This window comes from Poecilia formosa, unplaced genomic scaffold (genome assembly GCF_000485575.1).
Source record: "Poecilia formosa unplaced genomic scaffold, Poecilia_formosa-5.1.2 Scaffold92, whole genome shotgun sequence".
Taxonomy (NCBI): domain Eukaryota; kingdom Metazoa; phylum Chordata; class Actinopteri; order Cyprinodontiformes; family Poeciliidae; genus Poecilia; species Poecilia formosa.
In genome coordinates this window covers 2,074,858-2,097,872 of record NW_006800031.1, presented here as the reverse complement: position 1 = coordinate 2,097,872, position 23,015 = coordinate 2,074,858, and the positions used below count along the sequence as shown (strand labels likewise).

General features: G+C 39.4%; 3 protein-coding genes across 5 annotated transcripts in view; 1 reads left to right on the top strand and 2 right to left on the bottom strand.

The window, feature by feature from the left end:
• Positions 1 to 1,127: 1,127 nt before the first annotated feature.
• mcidas (multiciliate differentiation and DNA synthesis associated cell cycle protein) lies at positions 1,128 to 3,850 on the bottom strand. The gene is made up of 7 exons (XM_007557920.2): positions 3,761 to 3,850; positions 3,614 to 3,686; positions 3,458 to 3,537; positions 2,987 to 3,047; positions 2,677 to 2,885; positions 2,199 to 2,306; positions 1,128 to 1,816 (listed from the first exon to the last, which is right to left on the bottom strand). The coding sequence occupies exons 1-7, from the start codon at positions 3,848 to 3,850 to the stop codon at positions 1,379 to 1,381; spliced, it is 1,059 nt and encodes a 352-aa protein (XP_007557982.1). The 3' UTR covers positions 1,128 to 1,378.
• A 1,557-nt stretch (positions 3,851 to 5,407) lies between these two features.
• Positions 5,408 to 7,983, bottom strand: ccno (cyclin O). The gene is made up of 3 exons (XM_007557919.2): positions 7,437 to 7,983; positions 6,477 to 6,662; positions 5,408 to 6,393 (listed from the first exon to the last, which is right to left on the bottom strand). Exons 1-3 carry the CDS (start codon positions 7,755 to 7,757, stop codon positions 5,779 to 5,781), a joined length of 1,122 nt encoding a protein of 373 aa, XP_007557981.1. The 5' UTR covers positions 7,758 to 7,983; the 3' UTR covers positions 5,408 to 5,778.
• Positions 7,984 to 8,815: 832 nt separating this feature from the next.
• Positions 8,816 to 23,015, top strand: part of tut7 (terminal uridylyl transferase 7) — a 15,578-nt gene continuing 1,378 nt past the window's right edge. Inside the window, exons 1-29 of one of the 3 annotated variants that reach the window (XR_001662822.1) lie at positions 8,816 to 8,918; positions 9,980 to 10,376; positions 11,119 to 11,273; positions 11,355 to 11,471; positions 11,604 to 11,781; positions 11,906 to 11,994; positions 12,168 to 12,219; positions 12,339 to 12,408; positions 13,467 to 13,593; positions 13,704 to 13,823; positions 13,942 to 14,079; positions 14,349 to 14,526; positions 15,202 to 15,875; positions 15,955 to 16,105; positions 16,741 to 16,827; positions 17,367 to 17,467; positions 17,606 to 17,663; positions 18,163 to 18,266; positions 18,346 to 18,435; positions 18,523 to 18,636; positions 18,724 to 18,801; positions 19,434 to 19,611; positions 19,687 to 19,734; positions 19,828 to 19,919; positions 19,998 to 20,113; positions 20,209 to 20,399; positions 20,763 to 20,832; positions 22,011 to 22,081; positions 22,163 to 22,176. Coding sequence is in view for 1 of the 3 variants with exons in the window: in XM_007557892.2 (XP_007557954.1) it covers positions 9,998 to 10,376; positions 11,119 to 11,273; positions 11,355 to 11,471; positions 11,604 to 11,781; positions 11,906 to 11,994; positions 12,168 to 12,219; positions 12,339 to 12,408; positions 13,467 to 13,593; positions 13,704 to 13,823; positions 13,942 to 14,079; positions 14,349 to 14,526; positions 15,202 to 15,875; positions 15,955 to 16,105; positions 16,741 to 16,827; positions 17,367 to 17,467; positions 17,606 to 17,663; positions 18,163 to 18,266; positions 18,346 to 18,435; positions 18,523 to 18,636; positions 18,724 to 18,801; positions 19,434 to 19,611; positions 19,687 to 19,734; positions 19,828 to 19,919; positions 19,998 to 20,113; positions 20,209 to 20,399; positions 22,011 to 22,081; positions 22,163 to 22,226 (3,820 nt within the window). In the remaining 2 variants the exon portion in view is untranslated. Of the gene's footprint in view, positions 8,919 to 9,979; positions 10,377 to 11,118; positions 11,274 to 11,354; positions 11,472 to 11,603; positions 11,782 to 11,905; positions 11,995 to 12,167; positions 12,220 to 12,338; positions 12,409 to 13,466; positions 13,594 to 13,703; positions 13,824 to 13,941; positions 14,080 to 14,348; positions 14,527 to 15,201; positions 15,876 to 15,954; positions 16,106 to 16,740; positions 16,828 to 17,366; positions 17,468 to 17,605; positions 17,664 to 18,162; positions 18,267 to 18,345; positions 18,436 to 18,522; positions 18,637 to 18,723; positions 18,802 to 19,433; positions 19,612 to 19,686; positions 19,735 to 19,827; positions 19,920 to 19,997; positions 20,114 to 20,208; positions 20,400 to 20,734; positions 20,833 to 22,010; positions 22,082 to 22,162; positions 22,227 to 23,015 lie in introns of those variants that run through there. The other 2 variants (XR_001662823.1, XM_007557892.2) reach the window with 2 other exon arrangements.

Here is a 23,015-nt window from a genome sequence, read left to right as displayed (position 1 = left end):
TGTGCTTCGTCCAAGCTTATTATTAGAAAGTTGAGTAACACTTTATTTGACGGGGTGTGCATAATGACACTGTCATAAACATGACATAATACCTGTTAGGAACATGAAGGAGTCTTTATGAATGTTTATGACTGTTGTCATGAAGTGTCATTCAGTAAATAATGACACTTTTAATACAAAGTTGCTCTGAAAGGTGCTTTAAAATCCATTAAAAGTGGCAAATTTGCTTTAAAGTATCATTATTTACAAAATAATGCAAAGTTGGCACTGTTAATGGACTTTCAATGCAACTTTCAGAGCAACTTTGCATTAAAAGTGTCACTATTTAAAGAATGACACTTCATGACAACAGCCATAAACGTTCATAAAGACTGCTTCATGTTCCTAACAGGTGTTATGTCATGTTTATGACAGTGTCATGTCAGTCTTATGCACACCCTGTCAAATAAAGTGTTACCGAAAGTTGAGTGGAAGAAAAAGGTGTGGTAGAAAGACACCATACATGCCTATGCATCTGTCATTTTCTTTGTGCTAAGCACCAAACCAAAAACAGTGTCTGGAGCATCTTCCTTGGCTAAGGGAAAACAAGATTCAGGACTGCTCAAAGTTCTCTTTTCCGCTTTACTGGGCTGTTGATTTTTATTTTTTTATTTTTCTATTTTTTTATTGTCATTTATTTTTATGAAAGTTTAAATATAGAAGAGGTTTGGGGACTTCTGCTCCCACAATACAACATTTAGCAAGTTGAAGTAACAAAAGTTTATTGATAAACTGTGCAAACAAAACCTGTTCAAATTTCAAGGCAATAGACAAGGAAGATGGCTGTGAAGAACCAGGACCCAGGGCCTTTTCTCATGCCACAGACTCAGAGTCAGACAAAAGTGAAGGAAGCCTCTACATCTTAAGGCAGGTCATGAGATTACATTTGTATCTTTGCTGAAACAACAGGATTTTGCAATGAAAAGTTTCTTCTAACTGAATAAACATCTGTTGTATTTCACATGTGTATATATGCTTAAGTGTGGGGGGAAAAAATGCAAGTTTTTCTCCAAAGATGAAGCAAAAAAAAAAAAAAGTTTATTTCAAGGCTTGTAAAATATATATTTTCCAACACAAAAAAAATGCAATGAATTCAAAATTCCTCATATCTCGAGGCGTGTAAACAAAAACCGAATGTAAACAGCAGAGAGGGCAGTCTTAATTCCTCAAAGCACCACTTTTGACTGATAGCTCACAAGCTACCTGAGGAAGACATCACTTAATCATTTACAGATACCACTATAGATTAGGAGTTAAGCATTAACAGCTGCTGCCCACCCACTTCTCTCTCAGATTTATGGCACCTTCATCACGAGAGCCCCTGTGGCAGTCTGTCACTTCAGCTGTGGTTGGGAACCCAGCGGAAACGGTACCCCCCCTGCAGGGTCCTTGATGTAAACGCATGCCCATGAGGAAACACCTGAGTCCGAATGGTGCCGTGTTCTCTGACGGAGGTCCTGAAGGATGAGGCATCTTCTGCAGCCTCCGGTGCATCAACAATCACAGTGCTGCTGCTGTTGGGAGTGGACATCTGCAAACTTGAGAATGCGCCATACATGCGTATCGACTCGGACTCCTGTGGTGATCCTGCAGCGTTGCTGAGCAGCACAGCATTGCAGCGTGTGCTGATGTCCCTCAGCATGTCCTCCACCGAGTCAGAGGACTCAGTTTCATAGCCTTCATCCAGGCGCTGCCTCTTGCAGGGACTCAGAGAGGTGTTTTCAGAGCTTGGTACCTCCGGTTCTCCAGCATGAGAATCTCTGACTGTCATGAATCTCTAAAAGAATCAAAATAATCAGAAGTTCACACTCATCAACTATATAAATATGATTTTTTTTTCTTTTTTCTATAAAACTTTACATTCTGTATAAACACGGCTGAGACAAAATTCTGTAACTATTCAACTAATATGAAAAGTTTGAAACCCTTATAAAGCTCCACCTCTTCCTCGGGGTCAATCCAAAAGGTCGTTCCTCCCTACTAGGATTGCTTTTAGGACAGATTTTGACCTGCATTTATCTGATTCATTGCTGGTTCCTGCAGCGGAAATGCCAGGGGGAGGAAAATGATGCCTAAAAATGATTCTGGTTCCTGAAAAGGTTCCTGCAGTAGAAAAATCCCACCTATAGAGATGGGTTTTGAGCTTGAATTTTACTCACTTCAAGGACTGAGGCGAGGTGTTTTGCTCGACTCGCCAGTTGCTTGAGGTGCAGGTTTCTTTCCTGAAGGGAGTCCAGTTCTTGTCGCTTGTGAAGACTCTCCTGGAGCTGCAGGCAGACATTTCAAGATATTTTCGGTTATGCTGTCTGCTTTTGTTTGTCCTCTCTGCTGTGTTTTCTTGCATGTTTCCTAACATGCAAGAAAAATATAATATTTAAAACTATATGCAGCTATTTTAAATGTTGACCTGATTCACTTGTCTTTGGAACAACCAGTTTTCAGAGCTGGCCCAAGGCATAAGTGAAACAAGCTGCTGCTTTTTAAAAAAATATACATTGTTGAAATATTTCTTCAATATTTTGCCCCGCTAAATGATATGATGGACACAAATTTTGCTTTGTCATTTGCATCACAGAAAGTTGAGTGAAAGAAAATCAAATCTCCACTGACACAAATAATCCTAAGATTATGTTTTACCTGTTTGTTGATGGCCATTGAGTCTCCAAGAGCCCTTCCCTGGCACTCTGCAACACTCCTCCATGAAACTCCATCCTCTGTTTTTTCTGTGGAGGATTGAACCATGCTGTCCTCTGGAGAGAAATCCCTCTGAGGGGTCAGAGGGGGTATAACACACCCCTGAAATGGGAGAAGTTCAGACAGACAGCTATCTCCTGCAGCAGTGGAATCTGGGAGAAGAGAAAGATCACCAAGGAAATAATGAGCAGGAGTTTGGAGGAAGGATGACCAGAGCAGAAGTCATCCCATTGCCAGAACTTAGCCCCCTCACCTGCGATGAAATCCATCACATAATCTCCATAATGCTGCTCGTCTGGGTCAGACTCGTTCGCCTGTGAGGAAATAAAGCTGATTATTAACATAATGTGTTTTGGTAACTAAAACCACAAAGAAACCATGACAACTGTACCTGGTAATTCCACCAAGTCAAAGCAGAGCTCCAGGAGTGAATCTTGGTGGTCATTTCAGATGTGTAATGTTGTGCAGAGGGGCAGTGTGTGGAAAGAAACTTCAGGTGAGGTGCTAGTGTTTAGTAGCCTGCCTGTCATGTGTAAACTACAATCCCATTTGGGCAGGATTCCTAAAGTCAAACATTAACAGAGGGGGGCTCAGACTGTCTTACCTAATAAATATCAGTGTTGGTCTTGTATCAATTGTAAAACTAAACCACGAGTCAGCAAGTATTGTAACCAGATCAAATAAATTCCTGTGGTTTTATTGTGAAAGATGATTTTATTCTCACCTGAGAGACGAATGAGTTTCTCTCCTGTTCCACAGCAGATGCACAGCCCTCCAAATCCCCCCATTCAATTGTTGCAAAACCTAAAAGATAACCATAGTGTAAAAAAAAGGACCTAAAAATAGTATCTGGAGTTCAGTCACAGTATTTGTGGTTTACCTTTGCAAACAATGCGGGGAAATTCAACATAAACACTGACAGGACTGCTGCTTCTTGGCACCGGGAATTTATCCTGCAGGAATAGTGCCTGTCATCAAAGTTTTCATTCATTTGCAAGTTTTTCTGAAGAGAGAGAACTTTGCTTACAATTGCTTTCCCCCTACGCTGTCCCAGTCTGTTGGGCCAAACAGCACCGAAAGCGTTCCCTTCTTTTTGCGTCTCCATCATCAGCTCCATCCATCAGAAACTGAAAGGGACATGATTTAGACTTGGAGCTGATATAGTCGACTCTCTCCCGGTTCGTGTCTCTGTGTGCCGCGGTTTCCCTCTCCTGGCCCAATCAAATCCACTAGTTCGGTCTCTAGGGAGTGTCGGCGTCCTCGGAGATGAAATTAGTGCAGTATGGGGTTTTCTGTTTAAAACTGGGAAACTGTGCCGCGCAGAACGGCGCCATCACAGCGCCAGCAGGTGTGCCCCGCAGCGCTCCCTAAATCTGCGGCCAACATCCCCAAGCAATCAGGTCTCATTGTAATTATGCAAATCACAAGTATACTGAATATTTACTGTAAGAGTCGATTGATATTATAGAGATTGCGTATAGGCTGAACAAAAGATGAATATGTGACGTCCGCACATTTTTATTTTATAACATGCTTATATACCGCCTTGCTTTTTCATGCGTAATTTCAATCCATTTGCGTAAAACATCTTATATACACAAGAAAGGTTGATGCCCTCGAAAAGAAAAGTGGAAAAGGGAAAAAAAAGGCTCTAAGAGCAGACAGTTCAGTAAACACTTGTGACAAATGCCTCAATTAGTAAACAAACAGGGGGATGTCAACTGGTCTTTATAGAGCTGAATGCGCCTGTGTGTCCGAGCTGCCACGCGTAATGGATTAGCAGATAAAGCCGCGAAATTGCCTGGCCTGTGTTGGCAAAGTTTGTCTCTAAATACTGCTGCTAACAAAAACGATGAAGTGCTGACCTCCATGCAACAATAGCCGCAGGAATCACTGCTTTTGGAAAAGTGTTTATTTTCTGTGTTGGCCACTCCAGCCATCCATTTATTGCATGATCTTAAGTGGTTTCTAAGATTTGTGTTAGTCTTGTGATGCCCAATCTGGTTTAAAGAGATGATCATGGTCCTTTTCACTAGTTTTAATTTTCTTTCAATAGTTTCGTTCAACTCCGATATATATATATTTTAATGTTTTGATTTCTTGCAACCCGAATTTTATCAGCAAAATCACATAGAGGGTCAAATGGTGTGGTTCTCTCTTCTGGCAGTGAGATGGAAAGGTCCCCTGTCTCATGTTCATTGGCTTTCAGGCGACTTGTGCCCGTGTTGAATAGATTAATGATTTTATTTTGCATCAGATTGACACATTTTAATTGATCTGTGTTGTTTTCCTGACATGTTATTCACTGACTGTTATTTGACCCATTTCAATAGTCTTGGTTTTCTGCTTTCTTTCAGCGCAGTGGCCAGTGGAAATGGCAGCGATTGGCAGAAGTTATGTCTTACATGTGTGACGAATGTGTGACTATGGATAAATATGAGAATAACCCCATTAGCTTTTTCAAATGTTACAATCAACTTTATTGTATTTGATGGTGAATTTATGAGCTAACTAGAAATTATAAAACTGGAGGAGTTTTCCTTTATTTCTTTTTTAAATGTGCAGTTCTTATATGTTCAGCAACTCTGAATCAATGCTTTATAGAACCACCTTTCATTACAGTTTCGGATTTGGTGTATTTTGGTATATTTCTATAACAATTTTGCACAAGTATCTTTATTACATCAGTTATTCTGTGGTCAGTTTGCACAACCTGAGCTCTGGATTGCTGCATCGCACTACCAAAGTAAAAGCCAGCAATTTCTTTTCATACACTTTATTACTTAAAATAATTAATAAATAAGATACAATGGTTCAAAAATCCTTCATTAAACAGATTACAGAAATGTGTGAGTAGAAACACAAATAAATCAAATATAATACCAAGTAAACCTTTAGTGGTTGCAAACATATGACTGTTCATGAGGGCTGTATGCAGCTCACATCTACGAAAATAAATCATTATCATGCATTGCTTCCCAAACACATCATAGACTAAGAAAAAACGATTAGAAACCAGCTTTTTTAACTTTCTAAGGTGATGTTCTACATTAATGGCCTCACTTTTAGAGTCTCCTGATTTAGTGACACCAACATCTTTAGGTTGTCTTTGCATTCCTGCACCAGACTGCAGTCCTGATCAGGAGTCACCTCCCCTGTCAAACACTGCCCAGGACTAAAGGCAGAGCTTTCACATGACTGGATACAAACCGGCTGCATACATAGATCTCCTCTGAAACATTCCCATGGGTTTTCCACCAACTCTACGTCTGCCTGCTCTGCAACGCAGCGTTCGGGTCTCAGTAATTCGCATGCAAGTCTCAGGGCACAGCAAGCAATCAGAGATGGTGGGTATTTATTGAAAGCATAGTCTGCTAGAGTCAACTCACATACTTTTTGTGCAAGCTCACTGCACTTTCTGATCTTTGCTATCTCTGAACTCACTCCTGAAAACCCATCACCGCTGTTGTTCTTAATCACAAACTGGGCAGCCTCGACGAGACTGCTGAAGTAATCCAGGAAGAAGGCCAGGGTGGGCGAGGCGAGGCGAAAGTTAAGGCGGAGCAGGACGAGGCACTCCAGGTTGCAGAACTGCTCCTTGGTGAAAGCATCACAGCACAGAGACAAGAGATAGCTGACGGATGGAGAGTGCACCTCCACCTACAGAGACACAAAAAGAGATGGGGAGATATCTGAATGGAGTCAGAGGGATCTGCCTCTGAAAGACTTCACTGAAGACTTACCTGTTTACTGGCTAAGAGGAGCGCAGTGACACCCAGGAGCTGGAAGCAGTCTGTGGCCACTGGAGTGGAAGCCAGGAACCTGTCCATGATGTTCACCGTCAGGCAGCAGCACTCAAAGGACAGACGGAAGTGTTTATGGACGGGGATGAGCCAGCTCACCAGCTTACAGCGTGCATCTGCAGTCAGCTGCAGGCAGAGTAAAGAATTATCAGAAAACTGACCCGAGTCATGCTGTATGAAAAAAGTATTTGCCTTTTAAATCTAATAAATGATTGTACCACTCTTATCAGCGTTAAATACCATTAAGAGTTTGCAATAAATGGAAATGAATCATTTAATTCGGTCTGGGGGGATTTCAGCTCACTCTGTTTTGCAGAGAGCAGAATTTTTGATTCCTTCAGAATAATTTTAATAAGTTATTCTGATGGACAACATCCACCTGAGACCATCACACAACCAAATTACCCAGATGTAGCTTTATGCACTCCTTCTAATATGGAAGGTTACCACTTTTCCATGTTGTCTCCATCTGTGTATAATGGCTCTCATTGAGGAGCATTGTAGTCCAAAAGCCTTAAAAACTTCAAGATAGAAAAATGGCAAAGATTTTAGATTTCCTTGAGACTGGGAAAAGCTGTATTTGTTTATAAGATGTTTTAGCTATAAGTTCTGTTTGGAAAATTTACATTTCTGTTTGGGTGTCAAAAGTTAAATTAAAATCTAAAGACAAAACATAAGAAATCCATGTTTACTTTGAAGCACGGATGCTACTGCTTTTGCAGCAGTACATATTCTGCGAAATTGTCTTGAAAAAAACTAAAAGATGATGTCAAATTGTAGTTTGACATTAAAAATCTAATGCATATTGCTGCATGTGTTCAATCAAGTCAGAATAAGCCAGTTACGTATTTTTGATTCTCAATCATCTACTGTAAATAGGCTATATTTCTGCTGGCCTACTTGTGGTTGACGTGCCAGGCTTTGGCAGGGATGAAACTGCGACTCTTTCTCCCTCTGGATCCTGAAACCGACGTCTCCGTACTGAAGGTACCAGTGGGACAGCTGTCCATCAGCGGACTCTGATTCTTCTGACTCCAGTTGGGATGCATTCGTCCGACAACGGGGCGGAATGGGAGAGGAAACCAGATCGTCCTCGAATCCAGAGTCACCCAGTTTGGACATAAGTCTCTGCTTTCTGTGCCGAGCAGTCTGCCGAGGCGGCGTGAGTCTTCTTTTACAAAATGTATCGCAAACTGAATTGTCCTTTCTAAATGACACCATGTCTACCTGTCCGTCAGTCTTTAGGGCTTTTGTGTATAAAGTTCTCACCTTGCTCGATGCTCCATGGAGAGTGGTGCCGCGTAGTGACGTCACTTTTCCCGGGGTAGTCCCCGCTCTTGGGTCTCGGCTTTCTTCCGTTGCTCAGGCAACGGGAGCTCAGTCTCACCATCCCATGTTGGTTTTAATTAACAAACCTTTGCCATGTGGCAATTCTAGCAGCTGTTGCTTTTAGACTTACTCTGCAGGACAAAACAAATAGGTAATAAAAAACATATTTATTCACAGGTTAAATGAAAAACAAAGTTTATTTCATAAGGTGTAAATTTAACAGAGTGTCACCTAAAATTGTCATCGCACGTTGGTTGCTCATTTGAAAATGTGAAATAATCAACTTTTGAGGAGTGAACAACTGAGTAAAGGCCAAGTAGAATGTAATACAGTTACCAGTTTTAAGATTTTTATTTTTATTTATTTTAATTAATGGCTGGACTAATTTCTGATTCAAAATTTCGGATAACCGACGGTATATTGCACTGCTGTTGTCATTGTCTTTCATAATTTTTCTGTTATATTTTATTTATCAGAATTATTTTTATTTTGTGTGATATTTTATTTCATTATTACAGTAATTCATTTTCCTTTTTATAGTTTTATTTCCTGCATTAACATATCCTTCTTTAGTACTTCTCTATTTTGTTGTATTTTACTTGTACTATCATTGTACTGTTTCTTTAGTGACTTTCTTCTATAATTCAAGTTCACTTTTATAAGAATTGATTGTCTTCAGTTATTTTTTATTACAAGACATATTTTTCTTTGACAAAAACCTGTTTTAACTTGTGGCTTATAGGGGTTATTGATCTTATATGTGTTAAAGGTTATGACGTTGCACTTCCTTTTCGGTCATGATTTGCCTTGTTTATTGTATTTTAGTCAGTGTTATTATATTTATTTCCCAGATGAACGCGTTCATACGGAAGAGGATTAGGGCCACTGAAAAAAAAGTCTATTTATCTTTCATGATATGCACATTTTATTTGGAACTGTGTGATACTTCACTGTAATGCTCATGATTTAAAAAAAAAAAAAAAAAAAAGCCAGTCCTTGTCCTTTACGTCATCTTTCAAACTCAACAGCAAGACAACATGAACAACCCGACAAGTATGTATCATGTCCACGAATATAATGTATTTTGACCACAATGTGTACTCTTGTATCTGTCTCTTAACAAAAGGCTTTATAAGACCACAGCTACCGACGAAAAGAAAACGCAACACAAAACGTAACATTAGCATCTGGGCTAACTGTGTAGCTATCCTAAGTGGCAAGCTAAACATTAGCTGCTAACATTAGCTGCTAACATTAGCTATGTTATGACGCGGCAGTGAGCTGTCTTGGATTTATCCAACATGTATGTTATTTGTTGGTTTCCTTCGTAATTGGTGTGGTTTAACTCGAGGAAGTGGTAGCGGGAATTCATGCTGCAGACGCTGCTAACTTAAGCTAAAAAACCTTACAGTCATTGGTAAATGACTCGCAGTTAGCCACGTATATTGAGCCGTGTTGCCTAATAGAAGTCTATCCGAAAATAGCAGCCTTAATGTTTGTTGATTATATGTTTTACTCATATAGTTTTATGTTTCGATTAATTTTATTTTAGACGTTCTTCCCGTCGAATTAAATTTCTACTCTTGTCAGTATCTACCAATAAAAGTTAGAGGTTAAAAGTCAGAAAGCAAGCTGATAAGAACACAAACACCGAATTTAAGCGGATATATTATGTTTTAGTCGAGTGGATTCTGATTAAAGAACTATTAATGCTGTTTGTTTCTTTTTAAATCATTTGTTTTCCTCAAACTATTTGCATAAAAAAGTTATGTGTCAAAGTTGGAGGCTTTGAAGATAGTCAACTAGACAGGTTTTATTTAATCCTTTTAACACAGAAATACTGTTGCAAAACAGTGTCTCAAAATGACTAAAATTGCTAAAACCAAAATGATTACAAGTTTCCATAGTTACTACTACACAATTCATGTGGGTCTTTTGAATTGTCTGTGTTATTTTTGTTCTGTTTGTGTTTTTTTGCACTGTTTTATTTGAAAAGAGTTCCAGAATTGAATTGTATAGCTTTTATTTAAACGCTGTTGTTTACTCTTATATTTTCTACACCTTGGACAATTCAAAAAAACAATTCTAAATTACAATTACATGTCATCCTGCAGTTATAGCAAAAGTGAATCATGGAAAACTCGAGCAAACCCTATAGGTCTAAACAGAAAAGCAGGGAGAAGGGAGCTACAGCATCAGGCAAGGGAGAAAATTGGAAAATGCAGGACCATATTCGTGGACATAACTCGCGATCAGAGGGAGGTCAGCACGGCAAGAAGAGCCAGGGTGGTCCCTACAATGCAAGTCCCAAGAAGGGAGGCCTGGGACCCCTGGGCTACTCGCCTGGTGGATTCAGAGGTGGTCAAAGCCCCTCTCGGAGAGACGATTTCAGTCAAGAGGAAAGTTGGAGAGGACATTCGCAGCAGCTCGACTGGAGGAGGAGAACCCAGGCAGAAAGTTCAAATGAGTACGGAATGAGAGAGGACACAGACGACGTCGCTCATAAACCTGGTGAGATCTTTTGGAAAGTTGTTGTGTGTGACAAAAGAAGAATACAAATTAAAAATAAAATGTGTTCAAATGTGGTAATCACGTAGTTCCATTGAAGTTGTGATGTTTGGTAAAGCAAAAATAAAAACAGAATACAGTGATTTGCGAATCTTTTTACCTATATTCAGTTGAATACACTGCAAACACAAGATGTTCCTAAAATATCATAATGTTTTAGGAACATTATTTAATGTCCAAGCGGAAAACTTTATTTTATTGTGGTTTTGAAAATATTAACTCATTTGGAATTTGATCCCTGCAACATGTTCCAAAAAAGTCAGAACAGAAGCAACAAAAGATTTGAAAAGGAAAGTTCAAACATTTGTTTGGAACATTCCAGAGGCGAACAGGTTCATTTAAAACAGGTGAGTGTCATGATGCAGTATAAAGGCAAAAGCAAGGATGAGGTGGTAAACTTACCTCTGGCCCAACTTTTTTGGAATGTGTTGCAGGCATCTAAATCCAAAAGTGAACATCTCTTATGTGTTTGAACAATATAACGCTTATCTTTGTAGTGAAATCAGTTGAATACAGGTCGAAAAGAATTAGCAAATCTTCATATTCTGTTTTTATTTATGTTTTACACAACATCCCAACTTTGTTGGAATTGGGGTTGTATCTTAAATCTGTTCGCGTTCCCTGCATACCATTTGTGATATGTCTACACATCACTAATTAATGACTTTAATTTCTTATTCCGAAGGAAGAAGACAGAGAAACAGAAACAAGAAGAAACCCTTGGCTGAAGAGTGCAAGGGCCTTGAAATGGAGGAAGCCAGAGTCCCAGTTCAAGACCTCCAAACCACACGCCAAGTAGAGAAAAGACTAAGGAGAGATGAGATATACCCACTAAGGAAGGTACTGACTGTCAAATACACAGTATTTAAACTGTTTACACCTTGACTTCAAGAATATTGTACTAGTGACTTTTGTTTTTAGAATTGCCATGGCAATCCTGGTGCACTTTACACCTGCGCTTTGTGTGATATTCCCCTGGAATCTATATCTCATGCTTTCAAGCACGTCAGAGACAAACGGCACAAGAAGAGGGCTCGGGTAAGAAATTATTTTGAATTATTTTGCAATTTTAATGACGTTTGGAGTTGTAATGCGACGAAAATGTAATAAAGTTGGAGGAGTCTGAATCCTTTAGAAAACCGCTGCGTATGCTTTTGTTTGTGTTCACAGGAGAAACAGGAGCAGCTGATGCTAGCTGAGATCATGCCTCCTGGTCCGGAGCACATCAGTGCAGTGACTGCAGCTCTAAATGCGGTTGTCCATGAGCATGGGATGAATGACCAGGATGTTTTGAAGAGAGAGAGTCTTGTTTCCGTCATGCAAGACGTTCTACTGTCCGTCCTGCCAGGTGATTTTTTAAATTTTTACCTAATGACCTGCATGTCACAGACCGTCGGGTCACACTGTTTAAAATCTGTTGACTAATTTGTGACAGTTCTATTGGAATCTTTTTTTATTTTCTCGTCTTGCAGAAATACGGCTCAGGCTTTATGGCTCATCTTGCACGAAGTTTGGATTTAAGGACTCTGATGTCAACATTGACATTCAGTACCCACCTCACGTAAGTAACAGTTTGTGAGTTTGACTGTTTAAATGCATGTCTTATCACTATGTCTGACACGTGGAATAATTTTCACGTTGTAAATCGTTTTTTAATATTGGGTTGTAGATTTTCCCACATTTATCTCATTTTTTATTGATGTGTAAAGCTCTTGAATTGGATTTTATCCACAGATGCATCAACCAGATGTCTTGTTGGTGGTTAAGGAGGCTCTCTCTGAGAGTCGTAAGTCACCTTATCCTTCAAACCATCCTTTAACGAAGAAATCCCACCATAACTATAAAAACTGTCATGCTGCTAATGTGCATTAATGTCTTCTGTTTTATTGATTTAATTCTTTTCAGCTTATTTTTGTAATGTGGAAGCAGACTTTCATGCCAGGGTGCCTGTGGTCATCTGTAAAGAAAGAAAGAGGTTAGTGCCAATGATCAGATTCAGTGGGTGAAAATATGTTTTAAAATTAGGATTATTGCTTGGTTTAATTAAGCAAGCAAGGCAGGAGCCCATATTGATACCTTGTTGAAGTCTTGTTTATATTTGGCAGTTGCCCTATTTTCTTAATGTGCAAAGTGGTTGAAATGCCTTTTCTTTCTTCACACTTATCCTTTAATGGGTTCTCTTTCATTACATTCGATTTTTTTTCTTTTCAGTTTTTCTTTTTTATTGTTTTTTTTCCACTCTTTTGTAAATGTTACTGTTATGGAGTGCAAAGCTAAATTCCTGCGTCTAGTGGGGTTGCAGTCCTTGTTGGCCAGACTGGAAGACAGACTGGGACGCCGGTCTGTCTTACAGTTTCTTCAGTCCTATTTTTTAAGGTTGTCCCACAGTGAAAGTGATGCAGCAAGAGCAGAAGGGTTTCAGTTTTACATGCACATCTACTGTTGAATAAGGCAACAATTGAAAAACTTTACATAAATATCAAAAACACATGAAAGTAAAGCTTCTAAGCATTCTAACCTTGTTGTATTTGTATTCGAGGCATCTACTTCTAGTCTTCTGCATCCGATCGTTGAATACAGATAGACTTTTCCTGTACTGACCTCTTCTCTTTATGAAGAGGACTACAGTGAGTGTTGTACATCTACAGTGTCATAATAAAACTGTTCAGCAGAGTACTGCTTATTTGAAGCAGTAACATACTGGCGTGATGCGAAACAAGTGATTCCATTGCAGTTTTGCAAAAGTGCACCAGTTTTGGTGCACTTAGCCCAGCACTTTTTTTTTAAGTGCCCAGCACTTTTTTTTTTTTTTTAAGCTGGTGTTTTTCCATCAGGCAGATTTAGTTTTGCAATTGCAATTAGCGCAGTTTTATGGCAACTACAGTTTTTATGACCAGTACATAAATTGTAGATGCATTCAACAAAACAAAAAGAGCCAACTGGGAATAGATAAGTTTACAATATATTTTATGTATCTGTGGGTACAAAAGTTGTAAAGTTTTCATGACAGGAAAATATAATTTATCCCAACAGTGGCTTAATCTGCAAAGTGAGTGCTGGGAATGAAAATGCTTTCCAGACCACTTCCTACTTGTCTGCTCTCGCCAACATGGAACGTCTTCTCCTCCCTCTGGTCTTGGGCCTCAGACACTGGGCACAGGTATGTCTCCTGTTTATCCCAGGGTTAACCAGGCAGTTTGTAAAGCTGACAGAGCATGAAGACGACTTTCATGCTGATAAAACTTACCTTGATTTTCTGCTTTTATGTAGATCTGTGAAATCGACCGTCCAGAGGAAGGAGGGTTGCCTCCATATGTGTTTGCCCTCATGGTTATCTTCTACTTACAGAAGCGTAAAGAGCCTCTCTTACCGACTTATCTGAACCAGGGGGTGTGTTTTTTGTTTTTTTTTACATTTCTTCTGGGAAATAAATAAATTCTGGAACCGATGTTTAGCTCTGTCCATTTGCTTTCTGTAGGAACTAATCTTGGGATTTTATTGTGTTTAGATTAAGGTGTTTTCACTGAGCAGGCTTTCAGCCTTCAACCTCACACATACTGATGAAGGGTATATTCACTGGATCTACAACGTCCCTTCCTCCAAAGAATCCACCCAGCCAGCAGAGAGGTCCACCATGAAGGGGAAGGTAATCATAAAATGAACAATTAGTTAATTTTAAAATGGTTTTTAAGATGAGTAAGGTTTACCATCATCAGAATAAGATGTTTCATCCATAACAGATCTGCAAAACTTAATGAGAAGAAGCATGGAAACAAAATCAGTGAAACACAATCAAAACATTTACAAAATATATATTGAGTTTATGTTTAATTGTGGAAAACTGAACATGTTTTGCTTCAAACGAACACTTCAAAGGTATTAATTTAACTCATGTAAGTTGGCTGTGTCTTCCAGGTACCACTGATGTTCCAGAGTTCCCATCTACCGGTGGAGGTTGGGCTCCTGTGGATAGAAATGCTCCGCTTCTACTCGCTGGAGTTCATCATGGCCGACAACGTGATCAGTGTGCGAACCAACGCCGTCCTCTCGAGAGAGATGAAAGACTGGCCGAAGAAACGCATCGCTGTCGAGGGTCAGAAGCTCTTTAAAGTTAACTGCTCTCGTTTGTAAAATACGCCATGCAGTGTTCATACCTCTTGGAGGTTTTTCATTTTAAGAACCGGAAACTTTATTCACATTACTTTCAACATATCAGGAGGACACAGCTCGTTCAAATTCTTTGCCGTAAGAAATTTGTTTTATTTCTGCGCGTGAATTTAGATTTTTACTCGACTACCTTGATATTTGGTGGCACCTGAAAGCTCTGAAGGCTGAGTATGTATATTTAGTCTGTTAACTTTTTAAATTAATTTACATTTTATTTGGAAAGTGATGCACCAACAGGTTATGGCATGGGATCATATGGCTCACTGATTTTTATTCTTTCATCTTAAATGCCAGTTTACTTGTCCTGCATAGATGGAAAGTTTTCAATGCCCCCTTGCTCATTCCTAGCTCCTCCCTCTTCTCTACGACAACTGCATCATAAAAGACAGGAGCCAGAAGACCAAAGTGGTCTTGAAGGTTTATACAACAACAGCAGCTCCTTACTGTATTTTGATAATAAGCTGTTCAGTGATTTCTAAACTAACAAAAGTATTTTAAAGTCTATTCTCTGAGCTGGAGGTAGGCAGTGGAAGGACTTTAAAACTGGGGTGATTACTCGTGAAAACATGCCTTAACACTGAGAAAATGTGCTGGTTTTCAGACCCGTTTGCTGTAAAGAGAAACGTGGCCCGCACTGTGAACAGCCAGCAAATGTTTGACTACATCCTCCACTGCCTCAAGACTACGTACAAGTACTTCGCTCTTCCGCTCAATACGTCTGCTGCTAACCACAGAGACGAAGCCAAGCAGGGCCTGAATGAAGGAGCCAGCAGTCTGTCTGATTTCAGTCAGCTCTCCCTCCAGTCCCCCAGCCAGACTCGGGGAGCAGATGATGGCCCTGATGACTCTGACTGTATAATTGAAGAAGAGGAAGAAGTTGAGGAATGTAGCGACTCCGACGAAGAGCAGGAGAAGGAAAAGACCGACATGGGCAAGAGTAGTTTCTCAGAGGATGAGGAGGATGAGGAAGAGCAGGATGAGGATCTTGACGTTGATAGTCAGCCGCACGATCGAGAGCACTTGGACAGCTTAACAACAGAGGACGAGGACATTTTCCCTGTGGATGAGATCTCTGGAGAGGAACTTCTCTCCGACGAGGAGCCTCCGGATTTGGACACACCTGGTTCTCTGGATGAAGAGGAGGAAGAGGAGCTGGCACATGTCAGGCTTTCACCTTCAATGAGTAAAACTAAAAATGAAAGCACCAAAAGTCAATACCAACAGCAAAGCCAATATGCTTACGAGTTCACCAAGCAAGCTTTTACCAAAGGAAAGGTAAGTTTGGCACCATTTTTTACTTTTACCATCTAAAATCTTAATTGTCTGAATTAAGCTCACTATAATACTTTTGTAGTCACACATGGTGGTGTGCAGCTTGTGCAAACGTGATGGACATCTGAAGAAAGACTGCCCGGAGGATTTTAAGAAGGTGGAGCTGGATCCGCTGCCTCCACTAACGCCGGACTTCCTCTCTGTCCTTAACAGAGTCTGCGAGCAATGCTACTGTAAGTCCTGACATTCAGTTGATTCACTTTGGGGAGCTGTCCTGTACTTTTCTTGCAGCAGACATGAAGTTGAGAGAACTAATCTCTTTAATAAATGAAAGCATCACTTGAAAGCGGCTTTCTTCATTGAAAGTAATTTCATTATCTGAAGCATTTTAAATCTGACCAAAGAAACCTAAAACAGACAAAACTGTAAGGGGGCAAACACAGTTTTGCGCCACTCCCTGTGTTTGTTGAAAATCGTCCAGTGTGTGCAACATCTTAAAAGCATTATTGACGTTTTCTATTCGGTAGTTGAGTTGTTTGTGCCCCACGAGCTGAAAGATTTAACCATAAGCATAAATAATATCCAGAAACACTACAGATCTTATTTCATATTTGTTTCAGGCTAGATATTCTTAATATGTTCATGTTACATCTACTTACATTGAAGTAATTTAGTGCTTGTTTCAGTCAAAGAAGGAACACCTTGAGGGAGGTGGTGGTTATATACATTCTTTTTATTTTTTTTGTCCAGTAACAAGTGAGTCCTACGACGACTCCTGGTGGCTTTTAAATGTGATGACTTCACTTCACTGTTAGGTCCAAGTTACCACAAAGTGATTTGTGTTTTCATTTTTATTTTTTTCTTTTAGCCGATTTTGCCCCTGATGACCTGGAAAATGGTGTGAGAGAGCTCATCCTTCAAGACTTGGAGAGCTTTGTTAGACGACAGTTTGCTGGTAAAGTGAATCGTGTTTTTCATCATGTTATTTGGTTTAGTTTGTGTTTTTTTCTTTTTAACTGAAACTGGCTTTTTGACCTGTCAGTCAAGGGAAAAAATGTTCCCATAACTTTCAACACTGAAAGTTGAAACACTGAAAGTTGAAACTGAGTTCCAATGGAACTCTGCTACTTCCATTGGAATCAATAGGGGAAGCAGCTGCCTGGTGCTGCTACTTACAGTATTTGATCATCAGGAAGTTTGGCACGTTTGATGAAAGCAGAATATTTGTCAGTTTGCTTATGTGGGGCATGTATGTGTGATGACCTGAGGAAAGCAGTTGGTGCTGCAGACGTTTAGCAGCCAGAGAAACTGAACACTTTGCAGTTGTTGAGTCGACCATAAACTCCTCTGCTTACCAAAGTACATAGCAGTATAAAAATCTCTAAGTGGTGCAATGACCAAAGTTTACCTGTGATTGAATGATGACGTGTCAGTTTTTCACATCACCATACTTATAAGATTGTTGGTTCTTTTTGGTCCATTTTTTCTGCACAGGGGCTCGACTACAATTGTTTGGCTCATCCAAAAATGGTTTTGGCTTCAGGCAGAGTGATCTTGATATCTGCATGGTTTTGGAGGGAAAGGAAACCATGGATGTAAGTTATTTATCTTTTTGTACTTCTTTTCGATGACATTCATTGTAAACATTTTACGTTACGCCAATTAAAGTTTGATCACGTAACAAACTTATTTTTCTGGAGAAGGAAGCATAAGAATACACTTTTCTCTGACAGGACGTTGACTGCATTAATATCATTAAAGGCCTGGCAAGACAGCTGAAGAAACACCCAGGTATGACAGAGCAGCAGTGATTAAATAGACTAGAGCAGAGACCCTCCAATCCAGGCCTCGAGGGCCGGCGTCCTGCAGGTTTTAGATGTGTTTCTGCATCAACGCACTCTGGAGAGCTCGGCTGCACCGAGGAGGTCATTCAGATATTTGATTGAAATGTGCTGAACCAGAGACACAGCTAAAAAGTTACATTATACCAGGCTCGGAGGCCTGGATTTGAGGACCCCTGGATTAGAGATTGATCTACGTTATTGCACAACTTGTTTAAGTTTTTTTTCTTTTTTAAATTAGATTAATTAATTTTGCAGTAAAAATATTCCAGTAATATCTCATTTTTTTGTTTTCCCAGCTTAAATCAAGGATTGACTTTTTGTCTGATTTTGTAAAGTTGAATTGTTTAAGGAACATTAATTAACTCTGTTTATGCTCAAATATCATCTGAATTTCCCCACTGTGGGAAAATAAATTATATTTCTGTTCTGTTCTATTCTGCTGCCAGGTCTTAGGAACATTCTTCCCATCACCACAGCTAAAGTACCCATTGTTAAGTTTTACCATCTTCGCACTGGATTGGAGGGAGACATCAGCCTCTACAACACACTGGTAGGAATCAACTCCTGTCCTTTGCTTTATTTATTATTATTGACAGGCCATTAAAAGCTGTTGTTGTTTTTTTCCGCAGGCCTTGCATAACACACGCCTGCTAGCATCATATGCTGCAATAGACAGAAGAGTGAAGATCCTCTGTTATATTATGAAGGTTTTTGCAAAGGTGAACGCGCAAAATGTACTCGACTAAAGCATCTTTCTTTTGGTTTGTTTATGCTGCAGTATCTCATTATCTGCTTTCCCTCTAAAGATGTGCGACATTGGAGATGCTTCCCGTGGCAGCCTCTCATCCTACGCCTACACTCTCATGGTGCTGTTCTTCCTTCAGCAGAGAAACCCGCCAGTCATCCCTGTGCTGCAAGAGGTACAGCAGACAACATACCGTTGAAATGCCCAAGCTGACCTTTTTGAGCTTGAGTCCTTCATTTAACCTCGTGTTGTTGTTTTGCAGATTTACGGTGGAGAAACGAAGCCGGAAGTTCTTGTTGATGGCTGGAACGTCTATTTCTTTGATGATTTGAAAACACTGGTGAGAATGTTACTTCAAGTGCCTTGCAAAGGAATACATAAACTATTAAGTTTTTCCACAAATAATGGATTTTATTGAGATTTTAGGTCAAATTCACACGTAGCCATATATTTGGGGAAATTTAAACTTTTTTCAGCATTTCTGCTTTTCATCCACACAAAAACTCTGTTTAACACCACTAAAATGATTATTTATGAAAAGTCCGACCAAAGTGGAGATTTGAAAATGGAGATTTAGTTTCCCGCACATTACAATCTGTGACATTATTAAATTTGTTTTTTTTTGAAGGACCCTGTTATGTGTTTACAAGACCTTTGGTGATTTACTACAGAAAATGCTGTGTGTCATTGTGAAGAATCTAAATGAAACATGACTTTTACAAATAAAACTCTGAGGCATTTACATGCTGGTTTGTAAAATGACTATGCAAGTCTTTAATGATACAGTGGAAAGGCCTCAAATATATACAATACTTTACAGATTTTTTTTTTTGAATCATCTTAAAAAATGTATACATTTTTCCTTCAGTTTCACACTACTTTTGGTGGTTTATCACCATAACTACTTAAGCAAGGCACTGTTAGTGCTCATGTAAATCAATAACATGATTTGTTATTATCTTCCACCTGCAGCCTTGTCACTGGCCACTGTATGGACAGAACACCGAGTCTGTTGGGGAGCTCTGGCTCGGTCTGCTCCGCTTCTACACAGAGGACTTTGACTTCAGAGAGCATGTTGTTTGTATCCGACAGCATACCCGCCTCACCACGTTCAACAAACAGTGGACGTCCAAGTACATTGTCATTGAAGGTCAGTTTTACCGACACTCACAGTTCAAAGTTTACTGTCAGACGGTTCCCGAAATTCTTTCTTTTCTCATTCCAGATCCTTTTGACCTGAATCATAATTTGGGTGCTGGTCTCTCCAGGAGAAGTATGGTTTCTGTTCCTTTATTTGTAATCTATATACTTATAGTGTCAGTATTTTATAGATGTATTCTTATGTGTTACTTTGTCATCTAAACAGTGACAAACTTTATCATGAAGGCGTTCATCAACGGAAGAAGAGTGTTTGGCACACCCATGAAAGGTTTACCACCAGAGTATCCCAGTGAAATGGTGCGTTTCGGAAATCTAGACTTCATAATTTTATATTTTATTATTTTTTATTAGTGTTAATGTAATTCTTGTGTGCAGGAGTATTTCTTCGACCCCGAAGTTCTGACCGAGGGAGAAGTTGCGCCAAACGATCGCTGCTGCCGCGTCTGTGGAAAGATCGGACACTTTTTGAAAGACTGCCCGATGCGCAACAAGTGGGTATAACCGCAGCACGTTTTGTTTGAATCCATCCGTGTTTCTGACTCAGATGTTTGGAACGTCATGTCACGCACCGCATGTTTTGTCGCAGACCGAAGCACCGACGGGAATCGGAGAACAGGCCAGAGCACTTTCACGATTCAACAGAGGAGTTCATGGATCCAGTCAGGTATAGGAATGAACACTGGAAGAAACGAGATGCACTGGACATGCGCTGCTGCTTCCTGTGTGGATCAGGCACCCACATCAAGAAGGACTGTCACCTTTACAGAAGCCCCGCAGGTTCTTGGATGGATTTTTTTTTCCTCAAAGATATTTATTATTAAATTTTAAAAATAAATAAATAACCAAAGAGGACGAGATGCACAAAAACATATATAGAAACTTCTCAACATCTCAACTGAAGCTGATCTGTAGTAAAACAATTGAACTGAACGTCTAGCTTAAAAATTTCTTTATGTATTTGAACCTAGATGATGATCTGGTACCCTGACAAAAATCAAAAATAGCAGCCAGTTTACCCAGTTAGTAGCAGACCTTTGTCTTGAACCATAGAGTATCTGTCTTGCCAGAAGACAAGCAAATGATAATGATTTTTTTTTTTTTTTTTTTCTAAGGAGAAATAATTGTTGGTAGTTCCTTCAGTACCGAAAAGAGCCACAAGAGGGTTGAATGACAGTTCCACAGCCAGGACTAACATCTAGATTACAGCAAGGTAGTGCAGTGTTGAGCACAAAATGATGAGTTAACTCGTTTAAGTATGAATCTCTGCTTCCTCAAATATACGTTGGATAAAAACTGATGCTAAGCCTGTAGTGTTAGACTCCAAGGGTAAGGAAGACATTTCCTGTTTTTATTTTTGATGCATCAGGGAAATTTGCTAACTGAGATTAAAGGAAGGGACAAACTTGTTAATATATTCATGTGTAATATCACATTTTTCTTAGATTTGAGTAAGAGATCCAAAGGTATTGTTAATGAAAAGGTCATTGAAATGGTTTCTTTTCTAAATATACACCCTCGCAGTATAGTTAGTTACTGGATTATCAGTTAGTCAGGGCAAAGCCCCCACCGGTTCTGGAGTTTTGCGGGCGAGCTTTAGTCAGACAAGAGTGTATGCCTTTCCACAGTAAGGGAGGATATTTATTTTAATGCAGCTGAAACTTTGCACCAAAGATGGAGAGGAGACCACTGAATTAGACTGTTTTTTGGTCTTCAATATAGAAAGTAAACTCTCTTTGAAGAGCCCACCATGCTTCCGTGCAATAAGACAAATGAATACGTGGTTTTCTGCTATTTTAAATGAAAATCTCTCACACTACCACACCCTCCCAACCTACAGGGACCATCTCGCTATTATGAGTTCGGTCTATAACATGAAAACATATTTAATTTTGGTCATTTCTATAGAGGTTTTGGAGTATCGCATGGAGTTTCAAACTAGATTTTCCAAGTATTTTTGGAAAATCTTTTTCAGAGAATGGTTGAATTGAGACGTCAGTGTCTTTGGAAATAGCAGTGAAAGAAAGTAAGGAGTCCTATGTAAAGTGTGATGGAACAGGAGGATGAAAGGAGAAGTATCTTCTTTTAGGATGAAGATAGTCCCAGCTGTCAAACCTCAAAGTTAGACAAATTTACTCGCTCACTGTGTTAGAACTGAAAGTAAATGCAGCCAAAACTTGGATCAGTTGTCGGCTTTTAGACAAGATAACTTTATATTGACATTTTCCATGGGTCTTTGAATATATTAGCTTCTTTATTTTCTTCAAACATCATAGTTTATTAAAATATTGGTTTTGTTAAAGTTCTTAGCAATTAGAGAAATGCACAACATATTGATGAATAAATTGGAGATGTGCCTTGCGTCCTTTATCTTAGTTTGTCATTTTGCAGGTAATGTGAAAATGGAGAACCTTACGTCCTCCTCAAGCCACCATAAAAATCAGAGAGAGAAGGAGAAACAGGTTTGTTTTCTTGAACTAAATCCAAAGTCATAGTGATTTTTCTCTTATGATCTGCTGTATAATATTGTGGTTGTTTTTCAGGGCTTATCTGCACAAGAAGAGAGGAGAAGAAAGCAACAGAATGTAATTCTAAGTCCGCAAGCAGGTAATTGAGTTTCCAGTGTCTTCCTGTGTGCCACACATTTATTCTAATTGCATTGCTAATTTTACATAAGATATGTCTACTTTTATTATTTTGTTTAGCTGTTTTTGGGAGAAATTTATCTGTAGACATTCAGTTTTTCCCATTTGGTTGTAAAGGTATTCTGTTTCCGGCCCAATGTATGTCATCTTATCCACTAACAGCTACTTTCTCTTATGTTGGTAAAGACGTAAACTTAGGACGAAAAGTAAGGACAAATTTGACAAATCCTTTCTACCAGAGCCAGACAACAAAACAAAAAACAAAAACAAAAATAAAAATCCTTTGGATTTGATATAACTGTTACAGATATTTCTGCTTTACAAATTTTCCTTAAAATTACCAGCTCTATCCCAGTAAAAAGAATCCTAAATCAGAGGAATCTTACGATTGCTATTAGATGCTCAGCTGCTTTGACCTTTAGCCGACCTCATGGAGGAGACTGGTCTTGTTTTCAGACATAATATACCAGATAAGATTAATGTGGCTTGTGCATTTATGATGTTTCAGCTCTCCCATTTAGAACAACTAAATGTGTGATCCATTCACTTTTGTCAACAATGGATGGCCTCTGAAAAAGGCAATTAACATTACATTTTTATATTCTGGGTGATTGTCTTTAGGGTTGGTGAGAGGAGAGAATAAGAACATTGCATATTTGCACCATTCCCAGATTCCACCATGTTCCTCTAGACCAGAGGTTCACAAACTGTGCGTGTCATTGCAGGGGGGGCGCGGGAAGCCGTCTGGATG